At 37.4% G+C, this 20,240-nt stretch overlaps 1 protein-coding gene across 4 annotated transcripts; it reads left to right on the top strand.

Annotated features, from left to right (window-relative positions):
- The first annotated feature begins 2,139 nt into the window (after positions 1 to 2,139).
- On the top strand, positions 2,140 to 18,654 carry GJA5 (gap junction protein alpha 5). Of its 4 annotated transcripts, none has more exons than XM_039333800.1 (3): positions 2,140 to 2,393; positions 13,324 to 13,361; positions 14,313 to 18,654. In XM_039333800.1, exon 3 carries the CDS (start codon positions 14,338 to 14,340, stop codon positions 15,439 to 15,441), a length of 1,104 nt encoding a protein of 367 aa, XP_039189734.1. In that variant the 5' UTR covers positions 2,140 to 2,393; positions 13,324 to 13,361; positions 14,313 to 14,337; the 3' UTR covers positions 15,442 to 18,654. The 4 variants fall into 4 exon arrangements, with proteins under 4 accessions (XP_039189734.1, XP_039189733.1, XP_039189732.1 ...); XM_039333798.1 differs by lacking the exon at positions 2,140 to 2,393 and adding an exon at positions 8,047 to 9,390; XM_039333799.1 differs by lacking the exon at positions 13,324 to 13,361 and having other exon boundaries at positions 2,141 to 2,393.
- Positions 18,655 to 20,240: the final 1,586 nt, after the last annotated feature.

The raw sequence follows: 20,240 nt of genomic DNA, 5'->3' as shown, positions 1-20,240 counted from the left end.
AAAATTTCTTGCCAGAGATGTTTGAAAGTGAAGGTCACAATGATATTAGGAAAATGTTTAATTATTTATTTTGCATGAGTGTGATTCTGTGACTGTCTGATACTCATAAGGGAGCAATCATTTATTTTACATAAACCAGTTGTGAAGGCTTCAACATTTGATTTTTTTCCAAATGTTGCAATATTCTTCACATTATATATATACAGAAAAGTCTGAGGGAAAATAATAAATTAATTAAAATAAGGTTAAAATGAATATTCTGCAAAAAACATGACTTGGGCCAAAACTGGAGACAATAATCTACAAATCTGGGAACTAAAGGTTTCTGTGAAATGAATAGAAAAGTTCTCCAGTTTGATCACCAAATCTTATTTGCAAAAATAGAAGAACCTGATTGAAACTGACCAATCAAGAAAGTGACTCATTCATCTTCCAATAAACAGATCATATTGGTTGCTTTTATCTCTTCTCAATCATTGCACAACTGTTCTGATTGTAAACAAACTGCCTCTACTGTTAGAAGGAATATAACTCAAAACCAGTTGCTGGGATGCATAAGTGGAAGGCTACTGTTCCTATGACATCTGGTGGGACAATAGGAAACGGTTTCAATAAGCTTTTGAACACTGGGTGGAAACTCAAAATATCAGGTTTCAAACCTACAATTAAGTCTTAGCTGAATATTTTTTTCTTTGTTTTCTTTTTGACAGCTGAAAGTGAAAAGTGAGAGGTATCATTGTTTGCTCTTATGCATACATAACCTTTTCTTTTACCCATTACTGTATCAGGCTTTTCAGACAATATTAGAAACTTGCAAAAATCCAATTACTGGAAATGGTAGCAGAGCAGCTCAACACATCATAGGAAAAGACCTCTCTGTTCTAACCCTTTCAACACTGCATTTCCAGCTATGGATGATTAAATAGAAGAGATCATGTTCAGCCATCATAATATTTTACGTCATGTTATTTGTTAGAATTTAAACAACTTGTGCTATATGGAAAAATGCTGAATAAGTTTTAAATTAAAAAGTAGTGAACTTTTATTTTAGTGCAGGGAAGAGCAACAAAGATGATTAGGGGACTGGAGGCTAAAGCATATGAAGAACGGTTTCAGGAACTGGCCATGGCTAGTCCAGTGAAGAAAAGGACCAAGGGAGACATGATAACAAGTGTTCCGATATTTGGGAAGCTGTCACAGAGAGGAAGCGAACAACCTATTTTCCAAAGCACCCGAAGGCCAGACAAGGAATAACGGATGGAAACTGATCAAAGAAAGATTCAACCTAGAAATAAGGAGAAATTTTCTGACAGTGAGAACAATCAACCAATAGAACAGTTTGCCTTCAGATGTTGTGGCAGCTTAATCACTGGAAGCTTTCAAGAAGAGACTGGACTGCCATCTGTCAAAAATGGTGCAGGGACTCCTGCTTGGGCCGGTGGTTGGACTAGATCACCTACAAGGTCCCTTCCAACTCTGTTATTCTATTATATTATTAAGAAATAATGAGAAAAAATGTATATCAAGAACCCAGACCCTGGGACATTCTTCTCAACATTTTCTACTTACAGTTTAAAAACAACTTATGAACATCCTTGTAAATAGTTATCGTAAATTTCAATGAAGTCTGTGTAAGCAGATTCCCAGTGGATTGTGCTCAGTGAGGCAGAGCAGGAGACTAGTGTTTTGTCTGGGAAGACTTTCTTTCACTTCTAAAACACTTTCAATTCAAAACGGAATTGCTTAACTGGGAAAACACCGTCGAATGATGAGTATTATGGGCACGTAAACATTTAGCCTTAGAGAAAATCATACTGCAACCATGCAGTCTAACAGATACTGCAACTATATTGCCACTAACATTTTACTTGAAGTGCTAAATTGCTGCATGGCTTAGTTTCTGTTGTGGGTTTTTTTTTTTAAGTATAAACAAGATTGGGCATGCGAGCCCTAAGAATTTGTTTTTGTTTTTTTTAAATAAATAACCCATCCATCACATTAGTCTAATTGACAAGTCTATTCCAGCCCTCAGGGGAGGAACTAATAAACATTTAGTTACTTTGCTATTGTTTTCCGAAAACAATTTGACTTCCTTTGCGATAACCTTGAATTCCTTCATTAAAAATAGAGAGGCTGAGAGCCAGAGGAAGTGCTTCACTGGAGCCAAGTCACTGCTTACAATAAAGCTTTCTTGGGACCACATTTATATCCCGATTCATGGCAATGACTCTATAGGAGGCTGACAGCTGCTGGGGCATGTCATACATCACGCAGAAGCTGGAAGACCCACTCTGCTTCTTTCAGGTTTTTTGGGATCCTCCAGCCAGCTGGCTGATCCCAGACAAGAAGGCTTGGAGCTCCAGAAACCACCATACTGGATATAAAGAGAAAAGGTACAGTCCTGCAAACTCTAAAAGAGATCTGAAAGTTAATGTATTATTAGTAATTGTATTATTAGCAATATTTTTAATTTGATGGTCATGGTTTTCTTCTGTCTCATCCAAATCTTAAAAACATATTTTAAAAATGTATTTGTATATGTGTCCATGATTCCATTTCATTCTACAGTTTCATACTTACATTTAATCCAAGAATTGGCAGATATTGTTGAATAGAAATAGGGATTTCTATACTTTTTAAAAATGACATTGCTACATGATTCTTGGCCAATAATGTTGTATCGCAAATATATAGTCTGCAAAATAATCTGATAAATTAGATGTCATTGCAGTCTTGCAGATGGGGGGGCTTCCAGATGGGGGGCTCCTAACCATGCCATTCCAAAAACTTTTTCTCTGGTTTTTTTTGTAGATGATAGATAGATAGATAGATAGATAGATAGATAGATAGATAGATAGATAGATAGATAGATGAGATAGATATAGATATATTATAGGAAAACATAATTAATGACAATGCAAGATCCCTTAAAACTATGATAATAACTGGAGTACCTAGATGATGAATGCCTTTTCTGGAAGCAATCCATGTCCTAGAATAGTAAGTGGGATTTATACTCAAATAACTGTGCAGGGACATTGCCGACCCTAGACAAATATTCACGAGATTGGCATGATTAAAAAAGGCTGAGGAAGAGTAGCTCTAGATAATGAATTTCTGTTCAGTAGCTATTATAAAAACCATTACAGCATGTTTAGAAATATGTTTTCTTTTACTTAAGTACCCTGATATTTTTTTTTTAAAAAAAGTCCTTGATTTTAACTCATAATGTAAAATATATCATCTGAATTGTTTCAGAACCTCCTGAACTCTTACTTGGACTTTCTGTCTGCTTTTCTGTTACTGTGCAAAGTGACTGACTAGTGAAGCATGTAGACTGAAAATAGAAGAAAGATAATGGTCTGGATTTAACACCAACAAGTAATTTTCATATCAAGCAATGTTTCTTTCATCTCCTTCAGTGTCCAAAACTTTAATTACCGAAAACCTATAATACTGTATGAAAAGTAATACACGTAATGGCCAATGGTTTTAATAGGGTGCATGTGTATGCAATATGTTTAGACTACAAATCTATTAACAAGTCAGAACGCTAAGTACAGGGGCCACGGATAGGGATAGGGTTGTTAGGACTGAGTAGATTACAACTTTTATGGATCTGAAGCATTAGATTAACAAATTGATGGTTGATTAGCAGGAAGAGCAATCACTTGATACTGAAAAGCACATAACAGAAATCAAAAGCAGATAAATATATTCACAAATTGGTATAGCATTGGGAAGTGTTTTTTTTTTCTCGTTTTGTATGCTACCCAAAGTTCACTGAAGCTGGGGAGCCAATAAATTTAAATAAATAAAGATGTCAAATCAATCCAATTTTGAATGTTGATTCAGTTTTGAAGTCAAGATTCATGACAAGTTTGTGAAACTGCAAGTTCCAGTTTCCTCTTGTAGCTCAAATGACTGAAAGAATAATGAAATGACGATACTGGTTTTTCCCTACCAATCCATCAGTGGACCAGTGAAATACAAGCAAGCAACTGCTATACTGAGCAAAGATTGGACAAGAAGATTTCTAAAGTTCCTTCCATTGCATGATTCTTTGACCACTGGATGTTCTTTGCCCATGTGGATGGAAACCACATTGCTACAAAGACCTTCCCAGAGAAAAGAAAGCAAATAGCACTTGCTTTCTCACTTTCCAAGGGAGAGGCCAAGAAACAGGAGAATCCACAAATTAGCTATTGCCATACCCCTTGTCCCAAAGGTTCTTTTTCTTCTTCTTTTTTGTATTATACAACATTGTTTCCTTTTTTATATGTTATTTATTTAATATATAAAATACAAAGAAAAATAGAAATAAGAAATTAGGGGAAGGAAAAAAAAGAGAGGAGGAAAGGGGGGGAAATTGAGAGAGAAGGGAAAAAAGAGAGAAAAGGTGTTGACTTCTGACTCTTTTTAGCACAGTGCAAGGTAAAAATATTGCAGCCTCAACTTTTTGCTTTTACACATTAGTATAAATATATTCTCTTCTTTAAATAAAATTTGTTCTTTGTCTCTTTTTCAGACTTTGGCACAATTTACCAATTAATGCTATACATAATCAGGGACCACTCCCATTAAAATAAGGAACATACTTTCTAGCAACTTGTGTAGGATCATACTGCATATTTATTGTAAGTAATAAAAAAGATGCCAGGAAAGGCAATTTCGTGTAGTGGATAGAATAACCCCACTTACGAGGTGTCCTTGGCCCATTCTTATCTCTCAGTCTGATTGACTTGAATGGCTGTCACAAGTGACAAACAAACATGGGGATAACCATGTATATAGGCTTGGGTTTGGGGGAAAGGTGTAACCAAATAAATACATTTGTAACATTATTTTTTATTGATACATTTTTAAATTGTAGGCTCTTTCAGACCTTCTTTCAAGTAGTGAGAATGCAGTTCCTGGATATCAAAATCTTGCATCTTCAAAAGGACGATCTTCACTTTTTGTAATATTTAACAATATAAAGATTGAACAGCAAAATCAATTGCCCTGCACTGAATCTGCAAAGAAAGAAAATACTTACCCACCTTCCAATCTTTGCCGAGTTTCCTCAAAAACATAGCCTGAAAACAAAGGCCTTGGTCTTTTCTCACATTTTGCTTCTAACTGGCTCAAGAAAAAGTGTGATGTGACCTATTTTTCTTAGGTCATTTTACCAACAATCTCCTCTATCAAAGTTTGCCTGGCAATAATGTGCCTGAATATTAGAATCTATTACCTGGCTCCATGAATCCCTTACCATCTCCTTCCTTTAAAATATCCGTATTAGCTCTAAATTTCATTTTTGCGCAAACTGATATTCCAATTTTATATCTGTTTACATGCCAAAGCTTCAGAGGTTTTTTTTCTTTTTAATTAGAATATAAGATATTTAAAAAACAAATGATATTCGTTTTTAAAAAATCAATATTCATTCAATATATTAACGGACCAGTATATTAATCCTCCTTTCCTTTGTTTTCCCTCTTCCCTATTATTAGCATTATATACTGCTCAAAAAAATAAAGGGAACACATCCTATAGGATTTCTTATAGGATGTGTTCCCTTTATTATTTTGAGCAGTATACATTTCTTCCTGTATTCATGTCTTACTATGCCTTTTCACACTTGCTTTTCTGATTATCCCCTCCACTGCAGATCATGAGTAAGCCACCTACACCTCTAAAACTGTTGGCCTAAATGCTCCCTGCAAGAATCAAGTCCTGCATTTGACACAATCTCTATTATCAACTTCCCAGTTGAAAAAGGCCCCCAAATGACTACCAGTTCCATTTGCTGCTCTGTGAATGCAGGATCTCTCCAAAAGTTATAGACTTTGCTGCATTAGGAAGGCTGCAATCCCTTCACCTTCAAAGTTGAAACCAATGTTGAGCCAGAAGGACTACTGAAATGTAATAACTTCATCCTCAAGGGATTTAGTCTAAGCTTGTTATGGGTTCAAGTCCCTTACAGCCTCAAAGGACCAAGATAGGACTTGAATGACAACTCTAGCCTAGCCTAATGTTACTTCAGTCAACTTGATGGATTATTTCCCCCAGCAGCTTCATGTAGCTTCATTACATAACAATATATGGAATAGAATAAAGCTGGAAGGGATCTTGGAGGTCTTCTAGTCGGAGAACCTATACCATTTCAGATAAGTGACTGTCAAGCTTCTTCTTAAAAACCTCCAGTGATGGAGCGCCCATGATTTCTGAAGGCAAGCTGTTCCACTGGTTAATTGTCCTCACTGTTAGGAAGTTTCTCCTTAATTCCAGGTTGTTTCTCTCCTTGATCAGTTTTCTGGTTAATTGCCCTCACTGTTAGGAAGTTTCTCCTTAATTCCAGGTTGCTTCTCTCCTTGATCAGTTTTCATCCATTGTTTCTTGTCCTGCCCTCTGGTGCTTTGGAGAATAATTTGACCCTCTGTCCTCAAATGACAAATGATACTACTATCATGTCACCCCTATTTCTTCTTTTCTTTAGACTACCTAAACCCAAGTCCTGAAGCTGTTCTTCATATGTTTTAGTCTCCAGGACTTTGATTATCTTAGTTGCTCTTCTCTGAACTTTTTCCAAAGTCTCTACATCTGTAGTATGGTGACCAAAATTGGTTGCAGCATTCCAGGTGTGGTCCTACTAGGGTTTTATAAAGTGGTACTACTAATAATAATAATAATAATAAAGTTGGAAGGGACCTTGGAGGTCAACTAGTCCAACCCCCTGCTCAGGCAAGAAACCCTATACCATTTCAGACAAATAGCTGTTCAGTCTTTTCTTAAAAACTTCCAGTGTTGGAGCATTCACCACTTCTGGAGGCAGGTTGTTCCATTGGTTAATTGTTCTAACTGTCAGGAAGTTTCTCCTTAGTTCTAGGCTGCTTCACTCCTTGATTAGTTTCCATCCATTGCTTCTTGTCCTGCCTTCAGGTGCTTTGGAGAATAGCTTGAACTCCCTCTTCTTTGTGGCAGCCCCTGAGATATTGGAACACTGCTATCATGTCCCCCCTCATCCTTCTCCTCATTAAACTAGACCAGTGATGGAGAACCTTTTAGAGACCGAGTGCCCAAACTGCAACTCCAAACCCATTTATGTATCATCGAGTGCTGGGTGAGCATGGCCTATTGGGTGGGTGCAGCCCATTGGGTGGGCATGGCTGCGGTGGTCATGGCAAACTGGGTGGGCGTGGTCAGGGTGGGCAGGGCCACATCAATGTTGCTCGTGGGGAGGGATGCCTGTGGGGGCCATGCAGGGTTGGAGGAGATCCAGGGAATCTCTGGTGGGTAGGACGGTGGGCAGGAGGCTCATCCTGTGGGATGAGACAAGGTGAGGCAGAGGGCAGGGCAGGGGTGCCATTGCTGCAGGGCAAGGCAAGGCAAGGCAGAGGCCAGGGCAGCTGCCGCCTGATACCATCGGCCCCCGCACATAGCGAGCACATGGCAGCCAACTGTGTCCATTAGCAGCCACAGTCTGCCAGCCCCTCAGTTTCAGCATGACGATGTGGCTGTTTGCCTCCGGCCGCGGCCATTTGCCGCCTGCGCATACAGGTGATTTATATTTGTCAAGGTCAGATAGGTGCTCTCTTACCATTTTCTTGCTTATTTTAATTTTTATTACTAGTTTGTCTTTTACAGTAGGTTTTTTTGTACATTGGGCTATAATTTCTTTTTGTGTGAAAACTGATGCAAAGAATGAGTTAAGTAGCTCTGCTTTCTCCCTATTGCCTGTTACTTCCTTGCCATCTTCTCTCTTCTCTCCTTGACTTTTTTGCTTGTTATTAATATGTTGAAATAAACTTTTTTTTTATTGTCCCTGACTTCTGTTGCAAGTCTTTGTTCATTCTGAGCCTTTGCTTTCCTGATTTCATCTTTGCATATTCTGGCTGTCTGCTGAGAATCAGTTTTAGTTATGTGTCCCTCTTTCCATTTTTTGTACTTGTCCTTTTTGTCTTTCAGTTTGTCAGAGAGATCTTTCTGCAGCCATGCTGGTTTCTTCTTGACTTTCTTGTTTTTCTTTTTCAGTGGTATTGGGCTTTTATAATAGCATTTTTCAGAATTTCAAATGCCGGCAATGGGGTGGGCGCAGCTTCCATGTGTCACATCCAGCCCATGGGCCAGCAGTTTGACACCCCTGATTTAGATCATAATGCAGGTCACTTAATACAAGGATATCTGGGAATGTATCCGTCTCATGCCCAGGTCTGAAAATCCATAAAATCCATTTCCTCTGGAACCCTTTATAGTTGACACTGAAGCATCTTCTCCTCCAAAAATAAATTGGCTATTGGCTGATAGTTGTCAGAAATAGGTGGACTGAGAGGTGAACTCTTTAGAAGAGACATACTATACCATCTCCTCTTTAAAGGGCAGCCTGCACTAACCCCTCCCTTAAAGAAGATTGATCCACTCCTAAATCCAGTCAATTATGACTGCCCAGACATACAAACAAGCCACATAGACCATGTATCAAGTCTATCAATAATACAGTTCATGCCCCAGAGGGTTCTTCTGCTTCTTCAATTTCCACAAGGTCCCAGGTGATCTTAAAGGACTTGGCTGAAGTTATCTGGCCAAATAGGTACATTTCACATTCACTCAGGTGTTGATAACAAGCTCCTGAAAGCATTCGCAAACTTCAGATAGTGAGGATAAGGCAAAAGCAAGCTATGTTGAATTTCAGGCAATTGGAAATGTATTGAAATTATATAGATCACGGTGTGATAAGACTCAATATGAATGGTGCCTCAAAACCACCATTGTTGTTAAGCTGGTTGCTTTGCCAGCAAAGTCCACAAATTTCTGGTTCTGTTTTTAACTGTCCAGCAATGCAGTACAATTTATGTCTGTCTCTGTCCTTAAGAACACATCTTTGATAAATCAGGGACTTGCTGAATAAAGGATTGTTCTTTCATTGGTTGAGTTTTTCAGAAATAACTAGGGACAACCTATTTCTGCCCCACCCATTAACATCAACTATTCCTTTTCTTTATGAGTGGTGAAAACTTTTTCATAGAGCTGCAACTGCAAAAGGATTCACACTGTTCCTCAGTTTCAAAGAACACTTGACTAGCAGTACTTGCTCTCCTGACCACCAAAAGCAGCTCAACTGAAAATCTGCAATACAGCAATATTTATGTAGAAACAACTGCAAATGTAGACCATGGAGGAAGAAAGAAACCTATAAAATTACTAATTTTGCCCAAAACGTGTCTAGGAAAGGGGTGAGCAAAACACATGATGGAGAAGTAAGTAACATATAAAGACAGAAGACAGTAAGTATCTGGTAAGCTGCAGATGGAGAGAAAAAAATGAATAAATGTAGAAATATTGAACACAAACACCTAAGGCTCTATACCGGATAAAAAGAACAGCTAATTTCAAGAAAAAAGAAGTTAGGTAAGTAAACGTGTTCTTTGAAAATCATTACAAACAGAAAGCTGGATTGCAATGAGATGGTAAAAATTAGTCACGTCTATCTTGAAAAAGAAAGCTGTAATTCTAAAACACAATTAAGAGGGTAAACTGGTAGCTTTTTAGAGTATAACAATTTGACATTTTTATATTACGTTTAGAATATTTTAAAGTACAGTAGCAACCAGGATTAATCTAGAGATATATACCAGGTTCTCTTTCACTGTGTAGATTTAAGCTTATATCAGAATGACTAGAGGAACCCACTTTCTAAATTGGGATGCAACTTTGGGATAATTCAAAAATGAGCAAGAGCAGTGCTGTAACTTAATATGCTTTAACATCATTTTTTGTCTCATTTCTATGTTCTCTTTGTTACTCAGTGCTAGCCTTCAAGATATTTTCAGAATTATACTTTTAGAACATTGGGGGACACAACAGCCTATGAAGTTTGAATATATTCTCTTATTGATATTTCATAACCACAGAAATATACAACTGATCCACCCTTTGCAGTTGTAGAAATGGATTCTTGTTGCGAATGAATTATACTGGAGGAGGGATTTATTTTCACAAGGAATAATTTTATAGAATGTTGCTTACAATATAAGTGCAGTTCTATACATTTTTGCTCAGGAGATTAAATAGGACTACAGCTTTCTACCTCCTGATTTGAAGCTTACATCTGTTAATAAAATAGAGAGGTATAGTATTAAATAGTCTATTTGCGTGCTGATTTTTCCCATACACTTTTAATTTTAGAAAATCACAAACCACATCCATCTATGATTTAGAAGCATAACATTTGATTAACTGCAAGCTAGAGACAACCCTTATCTTGTAGAATACAATAATTACTTACATCAGATTTATAGTAAAATGTACATAGAAAATGAAGATTTGCTATTAATGCATGCACACTGCTATTATGTGCTGTGGTTGAAAGTATTCTTTCATTTGAATATCATCAGTACAAATCTCAAAGTATTACAACAACTAATTCCCTCTCTTTCCCCCATAATATCTACTGTCTCAGACGCAACGCTACTTTTCAAATATGTAAATGTAATATTGGAAAATTAATAAAAAACTTGGGAAGTGAAAGTATTCTTTTCCCTTTGTATTTCTACAGTGCTAGAGTTTGCTTCATCAGAATCAGAAGTTCCATTGAATTAGTATTGCCTGCAATTCATGAAAAAAGCAGATCAAAAGAATACAAATGACAAATAACAGATATTTTGAGTCGCTTCAAAATGATGGGTTGCATATAAATTTAATAAATAAATAGTAAAAATAAATAAATAACAATAGAATTTTTGGAATTTCCAGGATATTTTTTGTTTTAAATATCGGATTATCTAAATTAATCTAACAAAGAAGAAGGAGAATTGAAGAAAGTGTGGCTTAAGGACAGCAGGATTGATTAAGTTCATGAAATAGTAAGGATTTCTCTAACAACTTCTCTAGCATCAAGGCTTCTCCAATTACTAGGCTGCTTTGAAGTGTTAATCAGGCAAAAACTTGTTAAAAGATAAAGATTCTTCTCTGTATCAAATACAGCTGCATATAATGGGGTGGGGGGAAACAGTACATCTTCTGGGGGTTTTTTGTTTGTTTGTTTCCGAGATTAACCTCAGCTTCAGAGACTATACATAGTTAGTCAGTTGCTACTAGCATATATGAATTCTTCTGAAAAGATTTTTAAATACAGCATTTACCGTAGCACTGATTGAAATATATATTATGAAACAATGATTGAAAAATGTGATCACCTCTTATTTCTATAAAAGAAACAATAACCAGTTAGGCAAACTTATTTCTCACAGCTTTTGTCTAAATTGTGGTATGAGAAATTCAGAATGATACGATTCATGATCACTTGGGAATTATGCCAATTACAAATATTGCATTCTTTTTTTATTCCTCTATTTTGCCCTTGGAATGCTAAAGCTAGAAGGATTTGGAAACATGAGAGAATGTGCTATTTTCTTTCTCTGTTTGGCTTGAAGGCAGATTTCACACATCCGTCTCCACTGTCCTTGTCTTTTTTGTCACATGGCACTAAAAAAAAATAGAAACAATGAACAGTTTATATGTCCTAAAGAAGAATCAATTGTGCTTCATTCTTTTTATATTAACAAATTATAACCAGTAAATTTGTTTATCTCCTTAAGAAAGAAAAGTTCAAAGCAAAAGTGATTTTTGGAGATCCATAATGCTCTGCAGAATGTGTAAGTTGCAGGTGCTATTTTATAGCAGGATCATGTTGCTCCAACATTTAGCAGCAAATTAAATAATAAAGATGTTAGGAAGTTTAATTAACCTAGCAAAGTTGCAGTTGAATTTAAATATGGAATTATTGTTACATACACCTACCCAGATATGTAACATACCAGGTGTTTAATGGAGTGATCATAATTTTATTTATAATGTAGTTGGTTATACAGAATGAATGCTGCCACTGCTAAAGAGCACATGCACAATTTCCACTCATAGGGCTTCCTCAAGCATCAGCTGCACTACCCTTTCCCTTGCTTCCTCAATACTTCCAATTCCCAATTTATGCCATAAATCAGAGCATATCTGGTATAAATTTGGGACCCTTGAATTTAGAAAATGAATTAGAATAAAGCTCCAAAAATATTGTTCTCATCACTCTTTTGCAAATTCACATTCGAGATTGGACAGAAAGAGTCTGACATTTTTCTTCCTTAGTTCTTGGATGTATCCCCAATCCTTTACACAATAATGCAAGCATAAAAAAAACTATTACAAATGTGGATATATCTCACTCTTGACTGTGTGTGCATCAACTGCAGCCCTGTGTTTCTTGTTCTCTGGAGTTGGTTAAATGGCTCTGGACCAGAACCCACTTTATTTTATGCATGAGATATTATTCACAGTTGGGATACCTTGGTCAGAGGAAAGAGAGAAAATGAAGGATGACGATATTATAGACCACAATAGAATTTAGTAGTAAAATCAAGAAGGAAGAATCTGTAGGAGCAATGAGAGATAAAGGGATCCTAAAAGTTAGGAATGCAGATTATTATTAGAGATACAAAGAGAGTGGGGACTTTTTTACTGCTCTGGAAAAATCTAGTTTAAGTTGCAGTTACTGTTTATCTTAAGCTGTGAGTTGTTTCTTTAATTATCCAAACAGAATCACATGAAAGACAGAAGACATGCACTCTGTGATACTTGTCTGCAAAGCATAAGCATATAAGTACATAACACAAGTATTTCTTCTGAGGCTAAAGATTACACTGCATTTTTGCTATTTACTGCCTTTAATGATCCTCCATTTAAAAAAAATGTATTCTTAAAAAGAGTCAAAGTCCCTGTTACTGCCTGCAAACTAGTAAAAACTTAGAGAAATTCAGCAGCATTAGCTGTAACTTTTTGTTTCAACTGCCTTAAAACTATGTCAATATGTTCTAATCTCCCTAGGTTGATCAAAATTATTTGGCTGTCCTCGCATACCCAACACCTCCCAATTTAGTACCGGCCCTATGATTTTCACGCTTAGTCATATACTGGTTAACTTGACACTGAAGTCACTGATAACGAACAAGCAAAACTAGATCTAACACCCATCTGGGCAGCAGCCTTCTGTACACTCACACCCAAGGTCATTATCTCCACTTAGCATTATCCTTTGGTTGGAGTCTGAAGCTAGTTTCTCAAGTATTCGGCAGCATTCATTGGAATTCAGGGTTGGAATTTATTTAAAGCTACAAATGCTTTAAATAAATCTGGAAACAGAATATCTGTCAAGCATTCTAATTCCAGTGCAGCTGACAAATCAGTCAATTAAAAACAATAAGCTGTTCCTCTGGATGGAGAGTGTACAGTGCTATCAGGCAAATGATGTTCTGCAGCTATTGTATCTTTTTTAATTCTCTTTTCATTTTAAAGAGGTAATGACGGCAGAAGCAATGGAAAAGGGATGCAGGGTAAGAGAAGACTGTAACATCTAACCCCTTAAATAAGACAAGAAAAAACTGTATAATAAAAACTCAGTTGGAAACATTACCTCATGTTTTCCTATTCAACTATTATTTTTCTTTTAACTAAAAAAAGACAAATATATTAATCAGTCAGAGATGGACAGCCTGAAAAGGGCTGATAACTGACAGTGCTAAGAATCCCCTTGAGTCTTTCTTGACTAGTGTTTCACAGTGGAATCCAGACCTTACTGTAGTTCAGAGATCTCAACCTTTGCAAGATGTGAGGACTTTGATTCCCAGAATTCCCCAGCCATGTTTGCTGGGGGTTACCAAAGTTACCAAAGTTGAGAAAACCTGCTGTAGTGAAAGAGGGCAGGCATTTTTCTAACTTCCCATACTCTCCAGGTATGTTGTGGCCACCAGAAAAGGCAGTTGGGATGATGATGCATATGGGATAGTCTAAAGCAGTGTTTATCAGAATGGATGACTGGTGAATTCTTGGAGTTAAAAGTCTACACATCTTAAAGTTGCCAAGGTTGAGAAACACTGTCTAAGTCTTGGGAATATGAACAAATAAGGTTAAAATGAAAGGATGTATTACTCCCTAAAAATATTTTGAACCTATTTTCCTATGCTGCACTGATTTAAAGTTAAAACATTGCAAACAAATAACATGCTTCCCTTATTATTTTTATGATAATCTGCATTTTAAGGTGATATTTTCATGCCTTTAATGTCTTTTAAAGCCACTTACAAAGGCGTGGCAGCTTTGCCCAATATGTCATCCAGATGTGAATGACTTTGACAGTCTTGCCCAATATATAATCCAGATGTGAAGGACTGGTCATCTGTAAAAGCATTAGAATCCAATATATCTGGAGGTCATTAATTTGGGGAAGACATTTCTATGCCCTACACATTGTTCACCATAACTCCCTTTTTTTCTTTTGCCCTCAGACGCCAGTCTCCCAATTGAATAAACATGGGTGACTGGAGCTTCCTAGGAGAATTCCTTGAAGAAGTCCATAAACATTCAACAGTAGTGGGAAAAGTCTGGTTGACTGTCCTTTTTATCTTCCGGATGCTTGTCCTGGGCACAGCTGCAGAATCTTCCTGGGGAGATGAACAGTCTGATTTCAAATGCGACACCCAACAACCCGGTTGCGAGAATGTTTGCTATGACAAAGCTTTTCCAATCTCCCACATCAGGTATTGGGTCCTTCAGATTATCTTTGTCTCCACACCATCCCTGTTATACATGGGTCATGCAATGCATACAGTGCGTATGCAGGAGAAGAGAAAACTTAAGGAGGCCAAGGAAGGAGCAAGGACAATCCAGAACAACTGTGACTCTTTTTCCCAGCAGGATTACCCAGCACCCGAGAAGACAGAGCTGTCCTGCTGGGATGAACCCAGTGGGAGAATAATTCTTCAGGGCACTTTGCTGAACACTTATGTCTGCAGTATTTTAATCCGTACCACTATGGAGATTGCTTTCATCGTTGGGCAATATATGCTCTATGGAATCTTTCTGGAGACCCTCTATGTCTGCAGCCGGCAGCCTTGTCCTAATCCAGTCAACTGTTATATCTCTCGGCCAACGGAAAAGAACATCTTTATCGTTTTCATGCTTGTGGTAGCAGCCTTCTCTCTCTTCCTAAGCCTGGCTGAACTGTATCACCTAGGATGGAAGAAAGCTAAGCACACCTTGTCTCAAAAAATCAATCCTACACCAGCAATTGGCAAACTGGAGGAAGACTGTCAAGTGAAGATAGATGAAAGCTGCACCCCTCCTCCAGATTTTAATCAGTGTTTAGCCAATCCTACTGGGAAATATATCAGCCCCTTCAGTAACAAAATGGCCTCTCAGCAAAATACAGTGAACTTTGCAACAGAGAGGGTTCACAATCCAGATGATTCAGGTGGAGAAGTCCCTTTTATCCAAGTAAACTATATGCAAAATTCAGAAGCCAATGTAAATTCTGCATCAAATCTGACACCAAATGGATACTTTCAGAACAAACGCAGACTTAGCAAAACTAGCCACACAAGCAGTAAGGCAAGGTCTGATGACTTGTCAGTGTGAAGTGCTTCTCCTGGAGCTAGAAGAACGGAAGAAGCTGTTATAGCAAATGCCTGCAGTTAAGTTTTTGAAATCCTGTCAGTCTAAACTCTGGATTAATTAGCCTATTAATTCACGTTTAGCTGACATTTTCCAAAAGGATGCTCTGAATCCATTGCTGTTCCAAAATAAGAACTGTTGCATTTCAAAACAGCAAAGTTACTTTAGGTGTTACATGGTGTTCTTATACTTCAAGTAATTGTCTCATAATCCTGCACTGTTAAAACAGTATAATCATTGCAACTTTCCTCAAGAACCTTGGAAATTATAGTTTGGGAACAATGCTGAGGAGTCTCTGTTCCAAGCCCTTGCACAGAATTACAATTCTTAAGAATCCTTGATTGGACAAAGGAAAGGAGTAAATTATAATTCTGGAGAAAAACTCAGGGCATTTCCACAATCCTTTGTGGGATTGGCTCCAGGTGAAATGGATTCATGCTGTAATCTCTTTTTGTGAACTGAGTCAGATTATTTCTGACACTTCTCAGGTTAATTTAAAACTTTTGTTGTTGTTTTTTCCTTTTAGATCACAGAGGTCTGTTTTCTCACTTGTGGTAACTATTGTCTTAACTTTCCTCTCAGTTCAGTAATAGCTCAGGTTAGCTATTATTACCAAACTTCATAGAAGTTCAACCTTCATGGACCTTGACTTTTCTCTATGTGTTATTTACAATATGCCTTTTCCTCATCAAATCCAGCCACGATGGTCCTGTTGCAAGCATGGATAGTTATTGGAAAAAGTCAGAACAGACTTTACAAGTGATGGGGGCATTAAAATACAAAAATGGAACAGTGGCAGAATAGATAAGAAGTCTTTGAGATTTGCTTACTTTCTTTTCTTTTAATTGAACTTTCCTGCTTCAGCTTCCACCATTGCTGTTTTCAGATTGTTTTGCCAGCCATCAAATGCACATAAACCCCTATACTAAAAACACAGGGATAAAAAGATTTCTGAGATTTTATCTTTGTGTGGAGTGAGGTGAGGGGATTCCGTTAGTCTATAACTGACAATAATTCAGGTAATGGAGCACTTGAATTACATTTGATATTCTCTTTTTTGATAAACTAAAGGATGAGCATTGACTGACTCATGGGGGTTCCTCCATTTTCCAAGTTTCAAAGACAACCAATGTGAAGACAAAGATTGAAAAGGCTTTGTGGGGGATTTGGGGGAGGACTATGTGGGAATGTTACTGACGTGGAATTTGCAAACTAAATTTGCAGCCAGTATCATGTTGTGAGATGTGTACAAAGGAATTGGGATATATAGCACTATTTTTTCTCTCCTCCAAGATGAAGCTTAAGCACTGGCTTGCTGAATCTCAGTGTAATTTCAAATTCTCATTTACAGTGCAAACATAGGGCCAAGATTTATCCACCTCTCTTACAATCATTGGACCATTTGGGAACATAGCATACCAACAAGCTAATTCTCTTCTCCTGGAAAAGTAAAATTTTGCTTTTTCTTCTCTTCTCAAAACTATATAGAAAACCATGCTAATACCAATTAAAATGCAATGAATTCTACTTGAATTTTTGATGTGTTTGTCTATAATAAACCTTGAATTCTGTTTGGTCTCATAGTATTAAATGTGCACCATCTCAGGAGGATAGCAATGGAAAATACTTTTTTGAGTTATTTCAACAAAAATATTGAGATAAAAAGTTTCCCATTGAAATTAATACTCCCATATGAAACAAAGTAATACTCTGCAGAACACTAATAAATTGTGGCTTTTTAAATATGTTATTCTCTATTCGTTTTAAAGTTACTGCTGCTGGAACATGATTACTAGGCCAAAATACATTGAGGAACAAAAAAAAACCCCCCAACAACCAAAAACCAAAATCTCAGAGGCAGACAATCTTACCACATCCAAACAAAATGTTTCTTGTTAGTAGTTTTTTTTCATAAAGGGAAAGGGAATCATAGGAAGACAGCTGTTGATAATGTTATAACATCCACTGGAAAAATGGGGTTAAATTTCATGAAGCTTTAAAGAATTATCTTTATGGTTTCAGGTGTGGACCATTTTCTCCCAACCGAAGTCCGCTATGCCTATTCTGAAGACTTCACTGCAGTGTTTTAGCTAATAGCTATAGATATGTCTATTAATTTTCAGCAGTTAATGATGGAATTTTATGAGCATGATCCTGCTAAGGTCAGAGAATGCCTAAAAAGTTGGCTGGATCTCTTTAAGAAGTTAACAGTATCAAAGTCAGTTCTGATTGTTGCTGAATAATTGCTGTGGTTAATAGGAGACACTGGTAGGCATGAGAATTGGGGTAGAGCAGGAGGCATTATCAGGCAATTAAAGAAGTAAAGATAATACTTAAGCAACCAAATCAGAAGATCCATCTTCAGGAATTGGGAGGTGGCTGAAAGATAAGCAATTTTATAGCACAATCTAAATTCATACAAAATTTATAGGAAATACAGTTCCCATATAATAGTAGTATTTCTGCATCTTTGGGAAGTAGAAACATATTTTCCTGACCTTAAATATTTAACTTCAAGCTGAAGAGGGGCTAGAAATATTTGAATTTATTTACAGGAAGCCAAAGGCTCTGATCCTTCTTCTAAGATTTTAATATTGGAGTCACATTTACTCATTAAGCAACTCACACATGACTGTTTTGACTGGGATTGTTTTTTACTATGGGATATTACATCGTATGGTTGTTACATTTAACAAGCCTGTGAACCCTATAATTTAGAGTAGATGTTCTATCCAATATCACACAAGAAAAGTTTAATTTGAGCATTTGAACCAGAATAGTGTAAGCATCAATCTGATAAACTAAGTTAAGGAAATTCATTTCATTTTCCAATTGTCACAATATGTTCTACTTCATTTCCTAAAATATTTGTTTTACACAGTATTATATATGGTGCACAAATGATTGAAGAGATTGGAAATTAATGCTGTCGCTGTTTTCAAGGCAAATAAGTATTTTCTCTTGTTTCTGGGAAGGAAACTAAGGACATTGGAAGTATTTGTTTTTGTGCTAAAGTACCTGACAGAAGACTGAAAAAGTTTGTGTCTTTAAGCTTCCTTTCTTTGTGGTTCTATTTTCCTCTGTAATGTAAACCCAAGTTGGGAAGATGCATGTTATCTTTGATCATGTACTGTGCTTGTTATGTTTTAATAAAGTTTGGGTTAAAATTTGTCTTATTCACATTTCTCTTCTTAAATGGAGAGTAACATTCTGCCTAGATGGCAGCCCTATTTGGATCCCTGTCACCCCAAAAACTGATCTTCAAAATCCATCACAAATTAGAACAGCTTCATCATTGGAATGAATAAAGCCTAACAATGTAACTGCATTTGTTTTTGTTACAACAAACTCAACAGAGGCTCCCAGTTTCTGTCGCCAGGCATAATAAAGACAAATTTAGCAAGATCTGTTTTTACAACCAGGATCCAAATTACCAGGCCTCTTTTTCTTTTAAAAATATTTCTGATGGGAAAAAAAGAAAGTTCCTTTTGCCAGTTTCCAGCATTTTTTGACAATGTCCCACAAAGCTGCCCATTTGGAAGAATGGGTTTGCACTTACAATCATAGTATTCACTTACCAGTCATGGATTTACTTAATAAATACCACAAACATCATAATATCAGGTCTGATCATGTGGGTGCCTCAACATATGAGCCTAATGACTTACAACTAGAAATCCAGTCTCAACTGTGGTTGTAAGTCAAGGACTAACTTAAAGACTACTCAGAAGTTTCATCTGGTCTAGAATATGTGGCAGACAGTGATAAGCATACCTCACTAGGACCACTCCACACTATTTCACAAGCTGCGTTAGTTGCTGGTATGGATACAATTTAAGGTTCTGGTCATCACATATAAAGTTCTACATCAGGGGTGTTAAACTGCCGGCCTGTGGGCTGGTTTCATCAAACTGAAGTCGTATTGCCTACCCCATTGCTGGCAATACAAAAAAAGTTTGCGATAGGTCTCAACATGTCACGTAACATGGCCAATTTGACATCTGTGTTCTACATGATATAAAGCCAAGTCATTTAAGGGAGTGCCTAGTTCCCATTGTTTCTATCCATCTGGGGAAGAATGACAAAGTTTGTATCCTCCACATTTCTCAATTAAACAAAATCATCCATTGGGCCATCTATTTGTCATAACACTTATCCTCTAGAACACAGGTCGGCAACCTGCGGCTCCAGAGCCACATGTGGCTCTTTGAGCCTTCCCCTGTGGCTCCCAGCCTCTTCTGCCATTTGCAGAGAGAGACAGAGAGAGGCACTTGCACTTCCCTGCTTCTCTCTCTATCTCTCTCTCTCTGTGTGTGTGTGTGTGTGTGTGTGTGTGTGTAAAAGAGAGTGGACTCACGGTGTTCTCCAACAAGCTGAAAAGCTTTTTGGGTGGGGGTCCTCCCTTTGCTGCGTCTCTGCAGGAAGCAGGAAGCAGGAAGGTCAGGAGAAAGCTAGCTAGCCCAGCTATGCTGACTCAGGAATTCTGGGAGTTGAAGTCCATGAGTCATAAAAGAGCCAAGGTTGCCCACCCCTGAGCTTGTTGGAGAACAGCTTGAAGCCAGCTTGCTAGGTGAGCAGATGATTGGACAGGGGGGGGAGAAAGAGAGAGAGAGAGAGAGAGAGAGAGAGAGGAAGGGAGGGAGGGAGGGAGAGAGAGAGGAAAGAGAGAGAGAGAAAGAAGAAGGGGGGAAAGGACTGGCAGACAAAGGGTAGAAAGAGAGAGAGGGAGGGAGAGAGAATAGAGAGACCCTTTTGACATCTAA

This window comes from Crotalus tigris, unplaced genomic scaffold (assembly GCF_016545835.1).
Source record: "Crotalus tigris isolate CLP2741 ecotype Arizona unplaced genomic scaffold, ASM1654583v1 scf7180000024508.2633422, whole genome shotgun sequence".
Taxonomy (NCBI): Eukaryota; Metazoa; Chordata; class Lepidosauria; order Squamata; family Viperidae; genus Crotalus; species Crotalus tigris.
This window is presented reverse-complemented; position numbering and strand designations above follow the sequence as displayed.